Here is a 16,513-nt window from a genome sequence, read left to right as displayed (position 1 = left end):
GAGCAGTTATGATCCTCAGCAGGTACCAGAGCCGTTATGACCTTCAGCAGGTCCAGAGTAGTTATGACCCTCAGCAGGTACCAGAGCCGTTATGACCTTCAGCAGGTCCAGAGTAGTTATGACCCTCAGCAGGTACCAGAGCCGTTATGACCTTCAGCAGGTCCAGAGCCGTTATGACCTTCAGCAGGTATCAGAGCCGTTATGACCTTCAGCAGGTACCAGAGCCGTTATGACCTTCAGCAGGTACCAGAGTAGTTATGACTTCAGCAGGTCCAGAGCAGTTATGATCCTCAGCAGGTACCAGAGCCGTTATGACCTTCAGCAGGTCCAGAGTAGTTATGACCCTCAGCAGGTACCAGAGCCGTTATGACCTTCAGCAGGTCCAGAGTAGTTATGACCCTCAGCAGGTACCAGAGCCGTTATGACCTTCAGCAGGTCCAGAGCCGTTATGACCTTCAGCAGGTACCAAAGCCGTTATGACCTTCAGCAGGTACCAGAGCCGTTATGACCTTCAGCAGGTACCAGAGTAGTTATGACTTCAGCAGGTCCAGAGCAGTTATGATCCTCAGCAGGTACCAGAGCCGTTATGACCTTCAGCAGGTCCAGAGTAGTTATGACCCTCAGCAGGTACCAGAGCCGTTATGACCTTCAGCAGGTCCAGAGCCGTTATGACCTTCAGCAGGTACCAGAGCCGTTATAACCTTCAGCAGGTACCAGAGCCGTTATGACCTTCAGCAGGTACCAGAGTAGTTATGACCCTCAGCAGGTACCAGAGCCGTTATGACCTTCAGCAGGTCCAGAGCCGTTATGACCTTCAGCAGGTACCAGAGCCGTTATGACCTTCAGCAGGTACCAGAGCCGTTATGACCTTCAGCAGGTACCAGAGTAGTTATGACTTCAGCAGGTCCAGAGCAGTTATGATCCTCAGCAGGTACCAGAGCCGTTATGACCTTCAGCAGGTCCAGAGTAGTTATGACCCTCAGCAGGTACCAGAGCCGTTATGACCTTCAGCAGGTCCAGAGTAGTTATGACCCTCAGCAGGTACCAGAGCCGTTATGACCTTCAGCAGGTCCAGAGCCGTTATGACCTTCAGCAGGTACCAAAGCCGTTATGACCTTCAGCAGGTACCAGAGCCGTTATGACCTTCAGCAGGTACCAGAGCCGTTATAACCTTCAGCAGGTACCAGAGCCGTTATGACCTTCAGCAGGTACCAGAGTAGTTATGACCCTCAGCAGGTACCAGAGCCGTTATGACCTTCAGCAGGTCCAGAGTAGTTATGACCCTCAGCAGGTACCAGAGCCGTTATGACCTTCAGCAGGTCCAGAGCCGTTATGACCTTCAGCAGGTACCAAAGCCGTTATGACCTTCAGCAGGTACCAGAGCCGTTATGACCTTCAGCAGGTACCAGAGTAGTTATGACTTCAGCAGGTCCAGAGCAGTTATGATCCTCAGCAGGTACCAGAGCCGTTATAACCTTCAGCAGGTACCAGAGCCGTTATGACCTTCAGCAGGTACCAGAGTAGTTATGACCCTCAGCAGGTACCAGAGCCGTTATGACCTTCAGCAGGTCCAGAGCCGTTATGACCTTCAGCAGGTACCAGAGCCGTTATGACCTTCAGCAGGTACCAGAGCCGTTATGACCTTCAGCAGGTACCAGAGTAGTTATGACTTCAGCAGGTCCAGAGCAGTTATGATCCTCAGCAGGTACCAGAGCCGTTATGACCTTCAGCAGGTCCAGAGTAGTTATGACCCTCAGCAGGTACCAGAGCCGTTATGACCTTCAGCAGGTCCAGAGTAGTTATGACCCTCAGCAGGTACCAGAGCCGTTATGACCTTCAGCAGGTCCAGAGCCGTTATGACCTTCAGCAGGTACCAAAGCCGTTATGACCTTCAGCAGGTACCAGAGCCGTTATGACCTTCAGCAGGTACCAGAGTAGTTATGACTTCAGCAGGTCCAGAGCAGTTATGATCCTCAGCAGGTACCAGAGCCGTTATGACCTTCAGCAGGTCCAGAGTAGTTATGACCCTCAGCAGGTACCAGAGCCGTTATGACCTTCAGCAGGTCCAGAGCCGTTATGACCTTCAGCAGGTCCAGAGCCGTTATGACCTTCGGCAGGTACCAGAGCCGTTATGACCTTCAGCAGGTCCAGAGCCGTTATGACCTTCAGCAGGTACCAGAGTAGTTATGATCCACAGGAGGTTCTATTCTCTGCAGTATCTAAAGTACTTGTATTCTCTGCAGTATCTAAAGTACTTGTATTCTCTGCAGTATCTAAAGTACTTGTATTCTCTGCAGTATCTAAAGTACTTGTATTCTCTGCAGTATCTAAAGTACTTGTATTCTCTGCAGTATCTAAAGTACTTGTATTCTCTGCAGTATCTAAAGTACTTGTATTCTCTGCAGTATCTAAAGTACTTGTATTCTCTGCAGTATCTAAAGTACTTGTATTCTCTGCAGTATCTAAAGTACTTGTATTCTCTGCAGTATCTAAAGTACTTGTATTCTCTGCAGTATCTAAAGTACTTGTATTCTCTGCAGTATCTAAAGTACTTGTATTCTCTGCAGTATCTAAAGTACTTGTATTCTCTGCAGTATCTAAAGTACTTGTATTCTCTGCAGTATCTAAAGTACTTGTATTCTCTGCAGTATCTAAAGTACTTGTATTCTCTGCAGTATCTAAAGTACTTGTATTCTCTGCAGTATCTAAAGTACTTGTATTCTCTGCAGTATCTAAAGTACTTGTATTCTCTGCAGTATCTAAAGTACTTGTATTCTCTGCAGTATCTAAAGTACTTGTATTCTCTGCAGTATCTAAAGTACTTGTATTCTCTGCAGTATCTAAAGTACTTGTATTCTCTGCAGTATCTAAAGTACTTGTATTCTCTGCAGTATCTAAAGTACTTGTATTCTCTGCAGTATCTAAAGTACTTGTATTCTCTGCAGTATCTAAAGTACTTGTATTCTCTGCAGTATCTAAAGTACTTGTATTCTCTGCAGTATCTAAAGTACTTGTATTCTCTGCAGTATCTAAAGTACTTGTATTCTCTGCAGTATCTAAAGTACTTGTATTCTCTGCAGTATCTAAAGTACTTGTATTCTCTGCAGTATCTAAAGTACTTGTATTCTCTGCAGTATCTAAAGTACTTGTATTCTCTGCAGTATCTAAAGTACTTGTATTCTCTGCAGTATCTAAAGTACTTGTATTCTCTGCAGTATCTAAAGTACTTGTATTCTCTGCAGTATCTAAAGTACTTGTATTCTCTGCAGTATCTAAAGTACTTGTATTCTCTGCAGTATCTAAAGTACTTGTATTCTCTGCAGTATCTAAAGTACTTGTATTCTCTGCAGTATCTAAAGTACTTGTATTCTCTGCAGTTGGCTCAGTACCCGATGCTCAGGGAGGAAATGGAGCGCATCGTCACTCAACACATCCGCGACCGAGAGAGTCGCGCCAAGGGCCAAGTAAGTCCTGGTCCCGTCCTGGTCCCGTCCTGGTCCCGTCCTGGTCCGGTCCTGGTCCCGTCCTGGTCCCGTCCTGGTCCCGTCCTGGTCCCGTCCTGGTCCGGTCCTGGTCCCGTCCTGGTCCGGTCCTGGTCCCGTCCTGGTCCCGTCCTGGTCCCGTCCTGGTCCGGTCCTGGTCCCGTCCTGGTCCCGTCCTGGTCCGGTCCTGGTCCCGTCCTGGTCCCGTCCTGGTCCCGTCCTGGTCCCGTCCTGGTCCCGTCCTGGTCCCGTCCTGGTCCGGTCCTGGTCCCGTCCTGGTCCGGTCCTGGTCCCGTCCTGGTCCCGTCCTGGTCCCGTCCTGGTCCGGTCCTGGTCCCGTCCTGGTCCGGTCCTGGTCCCGTCCTGGTCCCGTCCTGGTCCGGTCCTGGTCCCGTCCTGGTCCCGTCCTGGTCCCGTCCTGGTCCGGTCCTGGTCCCGTCCTGGTCCGGTCCTGGTCCGGTCCTGGTCCCGTCCTGGTCCCGTCCTGGTCCCGTCCTGGTCCCGTCCTGGTCCCGTCCTGGTCCCGTCCTGGTCCGGTCCTGGTTTAATCCTGGTTCTTGTTCAGGTTTTGCTGCTGATCGATATTGAACTGTCGTACGTAAACACAAACCACGAGGACTTCATCGGTTTTGCCAAGTGAGTCTCGCCCTAAAGTCGATGGGCTGTGAACGAAAGTGGCTTTTACGGGTTTAATGTTTGCACTTGTGAACTTTGTCCCTGTCTCTGTTCCAGTGCGCAGCAGAAGAGCAGTCAGATGAGCAAGAAGAAGGCGGCGGGAAACCAGGTGAGTGGCAGGAAGTGACACCAGGTAAACAGGAAGTGAGCTGGTGTAAACAGGATGTGGTTAATCGCTGTTTTGTTGTGTTTTTACGCTCGCCTCGGCTCCAGGACGAGATCATGGTGAGACATTCACTGACAACTCCAAAATATCAAACTATACTCAACCAGAAACAATACTATTCATGAGTTATATTTAGTTTTTTGTCTTGAAATGACGAGTGTCGTGTATCAACGTTGTTGTCCCAGAAATGACACTGAACAACATTTTAGCAAGAGCTCTGAAACTAGCACAAGACGCACGATTTTACTCAGTTATTCTAGTGACGTCAATTATATCAATGATAGAAATGTTGATTCTGAATTAAAAAAGTTCAGTCATCTTTGTGAGGTAATATTTGGACACATAAAAACACAAACGACCTTCAAACAAAACACAAACGACCTTCACACAAAAAACACAAACGACCTTCACACAAAAACACAAACGACCTTCAAACAAAACACAAACGACCTTCACACAAAAACACAAACGACCTTCAAACAAAACACAAACGACCTTCAAACAAAACACAAACGACCTTCACACAAAAACACAAACGACCTTCAAACAAAACACAAACGACCTTCACACAAAAACACAAACGACCTTCACACAAAAACACAAACGACCTTCACACAAAAACACAAACGACCTTCACACAAAACACAAACGACCTTCACACAAAAACACAAACGACCTTCACACAAAAACACAAACGACCTTCACACAAAAACACAAACGACCTTCACACAAAAACACAAACGACCTTCAAACAAAACACAAACGACCTTCAAACAAAACACAAACGACCTTCACACAAAAACACAAACGACCTTCAAACAAAACACAAACGACCTTCACACAAAAACACAAACGACCTTCACACAAAAACACAAACGACCTTCAAACAAAACACAAACGACCTTCAAACAAAACACAAACGACCTTCACACAAAAACACAAACGACCTTCACACAAAAACACAAACGACCTTCAAACAAAACACAAACGACCTTCACACAAAAACACAAACGACCTTCACACAAAAACACAAACGACCTTCACACAAAAACACAAACGACCTTCAGATCATTTCATGTCGTCGTTTCCTAAATGTGATGTTTTGTATGTTGAACGAGCACTTTGTGCGTTCAACACTATAATACAATACTTCTGTTCTCCTGCCTTTGTCTCCTCCCCCTGCCCCTCCCCTTTGCCCCGCCCTCAGGTGATCCGTAAAGGCTGGCTCACCATAAACAACATTGGCATCATGAAAGGCGGGGCAAAAGATTACTGGTTTGTGCTGACAGCCGAAGCTCTGTCGTGGTACAAGGATGATGAGGTAAAACACTCTGACCCCTGATCCCTGACCCTTGACCCCTGCCCTAACATGTACACGTGTGCCCGCCCTGCAGGAGAAGGAGAAGAAATACATGCTGCCTGTGGACCACCTCAAACTGAAGGACATCGAGAAGAGCTTCATGTCCAGCAAACACATCTTTGCTCTCTTCAACCCAGATCACCGGTAACTAAACCTTTAACCAACCCAACATGATCACCGGTAACTAAACCTTTAACCAACCCAACATGATCACGGTAACTAAACCTTTAACCAACCCAACATGATCACCGGTAACTAAACCTTTAACCAACCCAACATGATCACGGTAACTAAACCTTTAACCAACCCAACATGATCACGGTAACTAAACCTTTAACCAACCCAACATGATCACGGTAACTAAACCTTTAACCAACCCAACATGATCACGGTAACTAAACCTTTAACCAACCCAACATGATCATCGGTAACTAACCCTTTAACCAACCCAACGTGATCATTGGTAACTAAACCTTTAACCAACCCAACATGATCACGGTAACTAACCCTTTAACCAACCCAACATGATCACGGTAACTAACCCTTTAACCAACCCAACATGATCACGGTAACTAAACCTTTAACCAACCCAACATGATCACGGTAACTAAACCTTTAACCAACCCAACATGATCATCGGTAACTAACCCTTTAACCAATCCAACATGATCACCGGTAACTAACCCTTTAACCAACCCAACATGATCATCGGTAACTAACCCTTTAACCAATCCAACATGATCACCGGTAACTAAACCTTTAACCAACCCAACATGATCACCGGTAACTAACCCTTTAACCAACCCAACGTGATCATTGGTAACTAACCCTTTAACCAACCCAACGTGATCATTGGTAACTAAACCTTTAACCAACCTAACATGATCACGGTAACTAACCCTTTAACCAACCCAACATGATCACGGTAACTAAACCTTTAACCAACCCAACATGATCACGGTAACTAACCCTTTAACCAACCCAACATGATCACGGTAACTAACCCTTTAACCAACCCAACATGATCACCGGTAACTAACCCTTTAACCAACCCAACGTGATCATTGGTAACTAACCCTTTAACCAACCCAACGTGATCATTGGTAACTAAACCTTTAACCAACCTAACATGATCACGGTAACTAACCCTTTAACCAACCCAACATGATCACGGTAACTAACCCTTTAACCAACCTAACATGATCACGGTAACTAACCCTTTAACCAACCCAACATGATCACGGTAACTAACCCTTTAACCAACCCAACATGATCACGGTAACTAACCCTTTAACCAACCCAACATGATCACGGTAACTAAACCTTTAACCAACCCAACATGATCACAGTAACTAACCCTTTAACCAGCTCGGTCACCGGTAACTAACCCGTTGGTGTGTCTGAAACTCTCTGTGGCAGAAACGTGTACAAAGATTACCGTCAGCTGGAACTGGCCAGTGAGTCTCAGGAGGAAGTGGACGGGTGGAAGGCCTCGTTCCTTCGCGCCGGAGTTTATCCTGAACGTAACGTGGTGCGTTCACTGACCCTAACTAACTTACCTTAACTAACTAACCAACCATAACTAACTGACCTTAACTAACTAACTAACTAACTGACCCTAACTAACTGACCTTAACTAACTAACACTAACTGACTAACCTTAACTAACTGACCTTAACTAACTAACCAACCATAACTAACTGACTTTAACTAACTAACTCACCCTAACTAACTAACTAACTAACTAACCCTAACTAACTGACCTTAACTAACCTTAACTAACTAACACTAACTGACTAACCTTAACTAACTGACCTTAACTAACTAACTAACTAACACTAACTGACTAACCTTAACTAACTGACCTTAACTAACTAACCCTAACTAACTGACCTTAACTAACCTTAACTAACTAACACTAACTGACTAACCTTAACTAACTGACCTTAACTAACTAACACTAACTGACTAACCTTAACTAACTGACCTTAACTAACTAACTAACTAACACTAATTAACTGACCCTAACTAACTAACCTTACCTAACTGACCTTAACTAACTGACCTTAACTAACTAACTAACTAACCCTAACTAACTGACCTTAACTAACCTTAACTAACTAACACTAACTGACTAACCTTAACTAACTGACCTTAACTAACTAACTAACACTAATTAACTGACCCTAACTAACTAACCTTACCTAACTGACCTTAACTAACTAACACTAACTAACTAACCCTAACTAACTGACCTTAACTAACTGACCTTAACTAACTGACCTTAACTAACTGCCCCTAACTAACTGACCTTAACTAACTGACCCTAACTAACTAACCGTAACTAACTAACCCTAATTAACTAACCCTAACTAACTGACCCTAACTAACTAACCTTTACTAACTGACCCTCCCGGTCATTTACACGGGTTTAACACGAGCTCTTCTCTGTTGCTGCAGGACAAGGAGAGGGAGAAGGTGAGTGACATGTTTCTGTTGCAGCTCCAGCCCTGACCTGGTCCTGACCTGGTCTTGACCTGGTTCTGACCTGGTTCTGACCTGGTCTTGACCTGGTCTTGACCTGGTTCTGACTTGGTTCTGACCTGGTCCTGACCTGGTCCTGACCTGGTCTTGACCTGGTTCTGACCTGGTCCTGACCTGGTCTTGACCTGGTCCTGACCTGGTCTTGACCTGGTCTTGACCTGGTCTTGACCTGGTTCTGACCTGGTTCTGACCTGGTCCTGACCTGGTCCTGACCTGGTCCTGACCTGGTCCTGACCTGGTCCTGACCTGGTCTTGACCTGGTTCTGACCTGGTTCTGACCTGGTCTTGACCTGGTCCTGACCTGGTCCTGACCTGGTTCTGACCTGGTCTTGACCTGGTTCTGACCTGGTCCTGACCTGGTCTTGACCTGGTTCTGACCTGGTCTTGACCTGGTTCTGATCTGGTTCTGACCTGGTCCTGACCTGGTCTTGACCTGGTTCTGACCTGGTCTTGACCTGGTCTTGACCTGGTTCTGACCTGGTCCTGACCTGGTCTTGACCTGGTTCTGACCTGGTCCTGACCTGGTCTTGACCTGGTTCTGACCTGGTCTTGACCTGGTTCTGACCTGGTTCTGACCTGGTCCTGACCTGGTCCTGACCTGGTCTTGACCTGGTTCTGACCTGGTTCTGACCTGGTCCTGACCTGGTCCTGACCTGGTCTTGACCTGGTTCTGACCTGGTCTTGACCTGGTTCTGACCTGGTTCTGACCTGGTCCTGACCTGGTCCTGACCTGGTCTTGACCTGGTTCTGACCTGGTTCTGACCTGGTTCTGACCTGGTCTTGACCTGGTTCTGACCTGGTCTTGACCTGGTTCTGACCTGGTCCTGACCTGGTTCTGACCTGGTCCTGACCTGGTCCTGACCTGGTTCTGACCTGGTTCTGACCTGGTCTTGACCTGGTTCTGACCTGGTTCTGACCTGGTCCTGACCTGGTCCTGACCTGGTCCTGACCTGGTCTTGACCTGGTTCTGACCTGGTCCTGACCTGGTCTTGACCTGGTTCTGATCTGGTTCTGACCTGGTCCTGACCTGGTCTTGACCTGGTTCTGACCTGGTCCTGACCTGGTCCTGACCTGGTCCTGACCTGGTCTTGACCTGGTTCTGACCTGGTCCTGACCTGGTCTTGACCTGGTTCTGATCTGGTTCTGACCTGGTCCTGACCTGGTCTTGACCTGGTTCTGACCTGGTCCTGACCTGGTCTTGACCTGGTTCTGATCTGGTTCTGACCTGGTCCTGACCTGGTCTTGACCTGGTCTTGACCTGGTTCTGACCTGGTCCTGACCTGGTCTTGACCTGGTCCTGACCTGGTCCTGACCTGGTTCTGACCTGGTCTTGACCTGGTCTTGACCTGGTTCTGACCTGGTCTTGACCTGGTTCTGACCTGGTTCTGACCTGGTCTTGACCTGGTCTTGACCTGGTTCTGACCTGGTTCTGACCTGGTCCTGACCTGGTCCTGACCTGGTCTTGACCTGGTTCTGACCTGGTCCTGACCTGGTCTTGACCTGGTCCTGACCTGGTCTTGACCTGGTCTTGACCTGGTCTTGACCTGGTTCTGACCTGGTCCTGACCTGGTCCTGACCTGGTCCTGACCTGGTCCTGACCTGGTCCTGACCTGGTCTTGACCTGGTTCTGACCTGGTTCTGACCTGGTCTTGACCTGGTCCTGACCTGGTCCTGACCTGGTTCTGACCTGGTCTTGACCTGGTCCTGACCTGGTCCTGACCTGGTCTTGACCTGGTCCTGACCTGGTTCTGACCTGGTTCTGACCTGGTTCTGACCTGGTCTTGACCTGGTTCTGACCTGGTCCTGACCTGGTTCTGACCTGGTTCTGACCTGGTTCTGACCTGGTCCTGACCTGGTCTTGACCTGGTTCTGACCTGGTCCTGACCTGGTCTTGACCTGGTTCTGACCTGGTCCTGACCTGGTCCTGACCTGGTCTTGACCTGGTTCTGACCTGGTCCTGACCTGGTCTTGACCTGGTTCTGATCTGGTTCTGACCTGGTTCTGACCTGGTCCTGACCTGGTCCTGACCTGGTCTTGACCTGGTCCTGACCTGGTCCTGACCTGGTCCTGACCTGGTCTTGACCTGGTTCTGACCTGGTTCTGACCTGGTTCTGACCTGGTCCTCTCCTTCAGGAGGAGGAGTCCAGTGGAGACGGACAGATCCACAGTCTGGACCCTCAGCTGGAGCGTCAGGTGGAGATCGTGAGGAACCTGGTGGACTCATATCTGTCCATCATCCACAGGACCGTCCGAGACCTGGTGCCCAAGACCATCATGCACCTGATGGTCAACAACGTACGTCCTTTGGTCCTGCTCAGGCCCAGATCTTTTCAGGTTTCTGGCCTCTCCAGGAGCTCCTTGCGTTCCTCCTCCAGGAGCTCCTCGCGTTCCTCCAGGAGCTCCTTGCGTTCCTCCTCCAGGAGCTCCTCGCGTTCCTCCTCCAGGAGCTCCTCGCGTTCCTCCTCCAGGAGCTCTTCGTGTTCCTCCAGGAGCTCCTCGGGTTCCTCCTCCAGGAGCTCCTCGGGTTCCTCCAGGAGCTCTTCGTGTTCCTCCAGGAGCTCTTCGCGTTCCTCCAGGAGCTCCTTGCGTTCCTCCTCCAGGAGCTCCTCGCGTTCCTCCTCCAGGAGCTCCTCGCGTTCCTCCTCCAGGAGCTCCTCGCGTTCCTCCTCCAGGAGCTCTTCGTGTTCCTCCAGGAGCTCCTCGGGTTCCTCCTCCAGGAGCTCCTCGGGTTCCTCCAGGAGCTCTTCGTGTTCCTCCAGGAGCTCTTCGTGTTCCTCCAGGAGCTCTTCGTGTTCCTCCAGGAGCTCCTCGCGTTCCTCCTCCAGCAGCTCCTCGGGTTACTCCAGGAGCTCTTCGTGTTCCTCCAGGAGCTCTTCGTGTTCCTCCAGGAGCTCCTGGGGTTCCTCCAGGAGCTCTTCGTGTTCCTCCAGGAGCTCCTGGGGTTCCTCCAGGAGCTCTTCGTGTTCCTCCAGGAGCTCTTCGTGTTCCTCCAGGAGCTCTTCGTGTTCCTCCAGGAGCTCCTCGGGTTACTCCAGTAGCTCTTCGCCTTATGGCAATAAATCTTTTCTGATTCTGATCTTGTTCTGGTTCCTGTATCTCTCTTTAACTCTTTCCTCTCCTCTTTTCTTCAGACGAAGGAGTTCATTCACGCTGACCTCCTGGCACAGCTTTACTCCTGTGGGGACCAGAACTCGCTCATGGAGGAGTCGCAGGAGCAGGTACTGAACCTGGACTAAACCAGGAGTTGCTTTGTGGTCCGACCCTCTGACCCTGTGACTCTCTGACCCTGTGACCCTTTGACCCTGTGACCCTGTGACTCTCTGACCCTCTGACCCTTTGACCCTGTGACCCTGTGACCCTGTGACTCTCTGACCCTTTGACCCTGTGACCCTGTGACCCTGTGACTCTCTGACCCTTTGACCCTGTGACCCTGTGACTCTCTGACCCTCTGACCCTGTGACCCTGTGACCCTGTGACTCTCTGACCCTTTGACCCTGTGACCCTGTGACTCTCTGACCCTTTGACCCTGTGACCCTGTGACCCTGTGACTCTCTGACCCTTTGACCCTGTGACCCTGTGACTCTCTGACCCTCTGACCCTGTGACCCTGTGACCCTGTGACTCTCTGACCCTTTGACCCTGTGACCCTGTGACTCTCTGACCCTTTGACCCTGTGACCCTGTGACCCTGTGACTCTCTGACCCTCTGACCCTTTGACCCTGTGACCCTTTGACCCTGTGACCCTTTGACCCTGTGACCCTTTGACCCTCTGACCCTCTGACCCCGGTGTCTCTGGTGCTCTAGGCTCAGCACAGGGACGAGATGCTGAAGATGTATCACGCGCTCAAAGAAGGTCTGAACATCATTGGAGACATAAGCTCGTCCACAGTGACCACGGCGTGTCCTCCACCTGTGGATGACTCATGGCTCCAGGTGACCGGGCTGCCCTCAGGACGCAGGTAAGCCACGCCCACCCAACACCCACCCAACACCCACAGACACTAGTGATCTGCCAGTGTGGAGGGTGTGACTTTCACCCTGATCTTATCTTCTGTAACGGCTTCACAAACTGCACAAAGCGGACACTTCTTCTGTGAGTGTCTGTCTCTGATCCAGCATGAACAATGATCCTCGACATGTTCAGAGCTCGTTCTGTGAGAGGTGTTCTGTCTCTGATCCAGCATGAACAATGATCCTCGACATGTTCAGAGCTCGTTCTGTGAGAGGTGTTCTGTCTCTGATCCAGCATGAACAATGATCCTCGACATGTTCAGAGCTCGTTCTGTGAGAGGTGTTCTGTCTCTGATCCAGCATGAACAATGATCCTCGACATGTTCAGAGCTCGTTCTGTGAGAGGTGTTCTGTCTCTGATCCAGCATGAACAATGATCCTCGACATGTTCAGAGCTCGTTCTGTGAGAGGTGTTCTGTCTCTGATCCAGCATGAACAATGATCCTCGACATGTTCAGAGCTCGTTCTGTGAGAGGTGTTCTGTCTCTGATCCAGCATGAACAATGATCCTCGACATGTTCAGAGCTCGTTCTGTGAGAGGTGTTCTGTCTCTGATCCAGCATGAACAATGATCCTCGACATGTTCAGAGCTCGTTCTGTGAGAGGTGTTCTGTCTCTGATCCAGCATGAACAATGATCCTCGACATGTTCAGAGCTCGTTCTGTGAGAGGTGTTCTGTCTCTGATCCAGCATGAACAATGATCCTCTGGGTCATGGATCTGGTAGAGCTCAAATCATCAGCATAACACAAGAAACAAGGAGCAAGAGACGGACGGGAAAGATGGCCTAACTTTACAACAGGTGGCCCTTGTGTTGCGTGAAGTGCAGCGTGACCTGGTGTCACTGAGCAGGGAAGCAGTCAAGATTGAAGCAGTAAAACTTGAGATGAAAGCGTCACATGGAGGAGAAGGCTCTGTTTAGAGTCTTTAGAGTCCTGCAGGAACAAACTCAGACTTGTGGGCGTGTCCGAGGAAGGAGAGGACACAGAGAAGGTCATAAGGACACTTCCTTCACTGGAGAAAGGAACCATCAAAGAGTCTATTTATCTTCAATAAACACGGATCTGAAATGAAGCTCTAAAGACACACCTCAGAGTGTATAAAGCTCTAAAGACACACCTCAGAGTGTATAAAGCTCTAAAGACACACCTCAGAGTGTTATAAAGCTCTAAAGACACACCTCAGAGTGTATAAAGCTCTAAAGACACCTCAGAGTGTATAAAGCTCTAAAGACACACCTCAGAGTGGTATAAAGCTCTAAAGACTCACCTCAGAGTGTATAAAGCTCTAAAGACACACCTCAGAGTGTATAAAGCTCTAAAGACACACCTCAGAGTGGTATAAAGCTCTAAAGACTCACCTCAGAGTGTATAAAGCTCTAAAGACACACCTCAGAGTGTATAAAGCTCTAAAGACACACCTCAGAGTGTATAAAGCTCTAAAGACGCACCTCAGAGTATTATAAAGCTCTAAAGACACCTCAGAGTGTATAAAGCTCTAAAGACACACCTCAGAGTGTATAAAGCTCTAAAGACACACCTCAGAGTGTATAAAGCTCTAAAGACACTCCTCAGAGTGTACAAAGCTCTAAAGACACACCTCAGAGTGGTATAAAGCTCTAAAGCCTTCATGTCCCTGAAGGAGCGACTGTGCCTCATAGAGACTATTTCTCTTCTGAACGTGACTATCGTTTATTCACCTCAATTATGTCCAAAAGAACAGAACAAATCCTCCCAAACTGAATCCACAAAGACAAAAGACGACATAAGACCATCTTTACACACAATGAGACACACACAAACACAACTAACACAACATGACAGATCCATTGACTCTGGACAGAGGGGTCAGACAGGGCTCTGCCTGGTCTCTCCTCATGTTTGAATCATTGGCCCAATTTATGAGACAATCAAAAACACTTCACAGTTTTAGAATCGATGGGACGGAACATGAAATTGCAGATGATGTTTTATTATATTTGACAAAACCAGAAGCTTCCAAACCCAATATAATGCATTTTCTCAAAAATAAATGGTCCAATGTCTGGATACAAAATATGTACAAAAAATGAAATCATCCCTCTCTGGCGCCCCCTCTGACCTCAAGAAAGACTTATCCACCATTTAAATGTCAAACAGAATCTCTTACATATTGAGATTCTGTTTGACATTTAAATGGATAAGTCTTTCTTGAATATTATTCAGGTGTGATACTTCATAAAGAACTATGAACAATCTTAGAGAAAAACTCTCTCTTTTCTCCTCTAGAAAGAAAGATCTCGTAAAAGTGACTCTGATCCAGACTTAAGTCTGAGTCAAAGATGAAACTATAAAAATTATGTTTTGTCCAGATTTATCTCTCTGTTCCAGACTCTGATGATGAATAGAACTATCTCTAGATTTATGTGGAAAGAAACTTTGAATCTGATTTAAAACTAAATATAAAAAGGAGGCGGGGTTTATCTTGTGTGAAAAGGACTTTATTTCATGTGAAATGAGAGCGTTGCTGGTGTGATCCAGAGTGTTGTGCTCAATGGTCTTATACTGAGAGTCATGTGGTGCCTGAGGTTCCTGTACAGGTCTTATACTGAGAGTCATGTGGTGCCTGAGGTTCCTGTACAGTTCTTATACTGAGAGTCATGTGGTGCCTGAGGTTCCTGTACAGGTCTTATACTGAGAGTCATGTGGTGCCTGAGGTTCCTGTACAGGTCTTATACTGAGAGTCATGTGGTGCCGGGGGTTCCTGTACAGGTCTTATACTGAGAGTCATGTGGTGCCTGAGGTTCCTGTACAGGTCTTATACTGAGAGTCATGTGGTGCCTGAGGTTCCTGTACAGTTCTTATACTGAGAGTCATGTGGTGCCTGAGGTTCCTGTACAGTTCTTATACTGAGAGTAATGTGGTGTCGGGGGTTCCTGTACAGGTCTTATACTGAGAGTCATGTGGTGCCTGAGGTTCCTGTACAGGCCTTATACTGAGAGTCATGTGGTGCCTGAGGTTCCTGTACAGGTCTTATACTGAGAGTCATGTGGTGCCTGAGGTTCCTGTACAGGTCTTATACTGAGAGTCATGTGGTGCCGGGGGTTCCTGTACAGGCCTTATACTGAGAGTCATGTGGTGCCGGGGGTTCCTGTACAGGTCTTATACTGAGAGTCATGTGGTGCCTGAGGTTCCTGTACAGTTCTTATACTGAGAGTCATGTGGTGCCTGAGGTTCCTGTACAGGTCTTATACTGAGAGTCATGTGGTGCCTGAGGTTCCTGTACAGGTCTTATATTGAGAGTCATGTGGTGCCTGAGGTTCCTGTACAGGTCTTATACTGAGAGTCATGTGGTGCCTGAGGTTCCTGTACAGTTCTTATACTGAGAGTCATGTGGTGCCTGAGGTTCCTGTACAGTTCTTATACTGAGAGTAATGTGGTGTCGGGGGTTCCTGTACAGGTCTTATACTGAGAGTCATGTGGTGCCTGAGGTTCCTGTACAGGCCTTATACTGAGAGTCATGTGGTGCCTGAGGTTCCTGTACAGGTCTTATACTGAGAGTCATGTGGTGCCTGAAGTTCCTGTACAGGTCTTATACTGAGAGTCATGTGGTGCCGGGGGTTCCTGTACAGGCCTTATACTGAGAGTCATGTGGTGCCTGAGGTTCCTGTACAGGTCTTATACTGAGATTCATGTGGTGCCTGAGGTTCCTGTACAGGTCTTATACTGAGAGTCATGTGGTGCCTGAGGTTCCTGTACAGGCCTTATACTGAGAGTCATGTGGTGCCGGGGGTTCCTGTACAGGTCTTATACTGAGAGTCATGTGGTGCCTGAGGTTCCTGTACAGGTCTCATACTGAGAGTCATGTGGTGCCTGAGGTTCCTGTACAGGTCTTATACTGAGAGTCATGTGGTGCCTGAGGTTCCTGTACAGGTCTTATACCGAGAGTCATGTGGTGCCGGGGGTTCCTGTACAGGCCTTATACTGAGAGTCATGTGGTGCCTGAGGTTCCTGTACAGGTCTTATACTGAGAGTCATGTGGTGCCGGGGGTTCCTGTACAGGCCTTATACTGAGAGTCATGTGGTGCCTGAGGTTCCTGTACAGGTCTTATACTGAGAGTCATGTGGTGCCTGAGGTTCCTGTACAGGTCTTATACTGAGAGTCATGTGGTGCCGGGGGTTCCTGTACAGGTCTTATACTGAGAGTCATGTGGTGCCGGGGGTTCCTGTACAGGTCTTATACTGAGAGTCATGTGGTGCCTGAGGTTCCTGTACAGGCCTTATACTGAGAGTCATGTG

The 16,513-nt window shown here is 48.3% G+C and overlaps 1 protein-coding gene across 1 annotated transcript in view; it reads left to right on the top strand.

Annotated features, from left to right (window-relative positions):
* Positions 1-16,513, top strand: part of LOC140346746 (dynamin-1-like) — a 64,567-nt gene that overhangs the window by 37,844 nt on the left and 10,210 nt on the right. The window contains exons 10-20 of the mRNA XM_072432931.1: positions 3,378-3,464; positions 4,048-4,118; positions 4,215-4,266; positions 4,371-4,382; positions 5,531-5,644; positions 5,718-5,827; positions 7,103-7,214; positions 8,144-8,161; positions 10,361-10,522; positions 11,359-11,445; positions 12,031-12,185. Of these exons, the coding sequence (XP_072289032.1) occupies positions 3,378-3,464; positions 4,048-4,118; positions 4,215-4,266; positions 4,371-4,382; positions 5,531-5,644; positions 5,718-5,827; positions 7,103-7,214; positions 8,144-8,161; positions 10,361-10,522; positions 11,359-11,445; positions 12,031-12,185 (980 nt within the window). The remainder of the gene's footprint in view (positions 1-3,377; positions 3,465-4,047; positions 4,119-4,214; positions 4,267-4,370; positions 4,383-5,530; positions 5,645-5,717; positions 5,828-7,102; positions 7,215-8,143; positions 8,162-10,360; positions 10,523-11,358; positions 11,446-12,030; positions 12,186-16,513) is intronic.

This window comes from Eucyclogobius newberryi, unplaced genomic scaffold (genome assembly GCF_026437365.1).
Source record: "Eucyclogobius newberryi isolate DKJ021-1_F unplaced genomic scaffold, fEucNew1.0.hap1 SCAF_6, whole genome shotgun sequence".
Lineage (NCBI taxonomy): Eukaryota > Metazoa > Chordata > Actinopteri > Gobiiformes > Gobiidae > Eucyclogobius > Eucyclogobius newberryi.
Note: the sequence above shows the minus strand (reverse complement) of the source record. Positions and strands in the feature narration are given on the sequence as shown.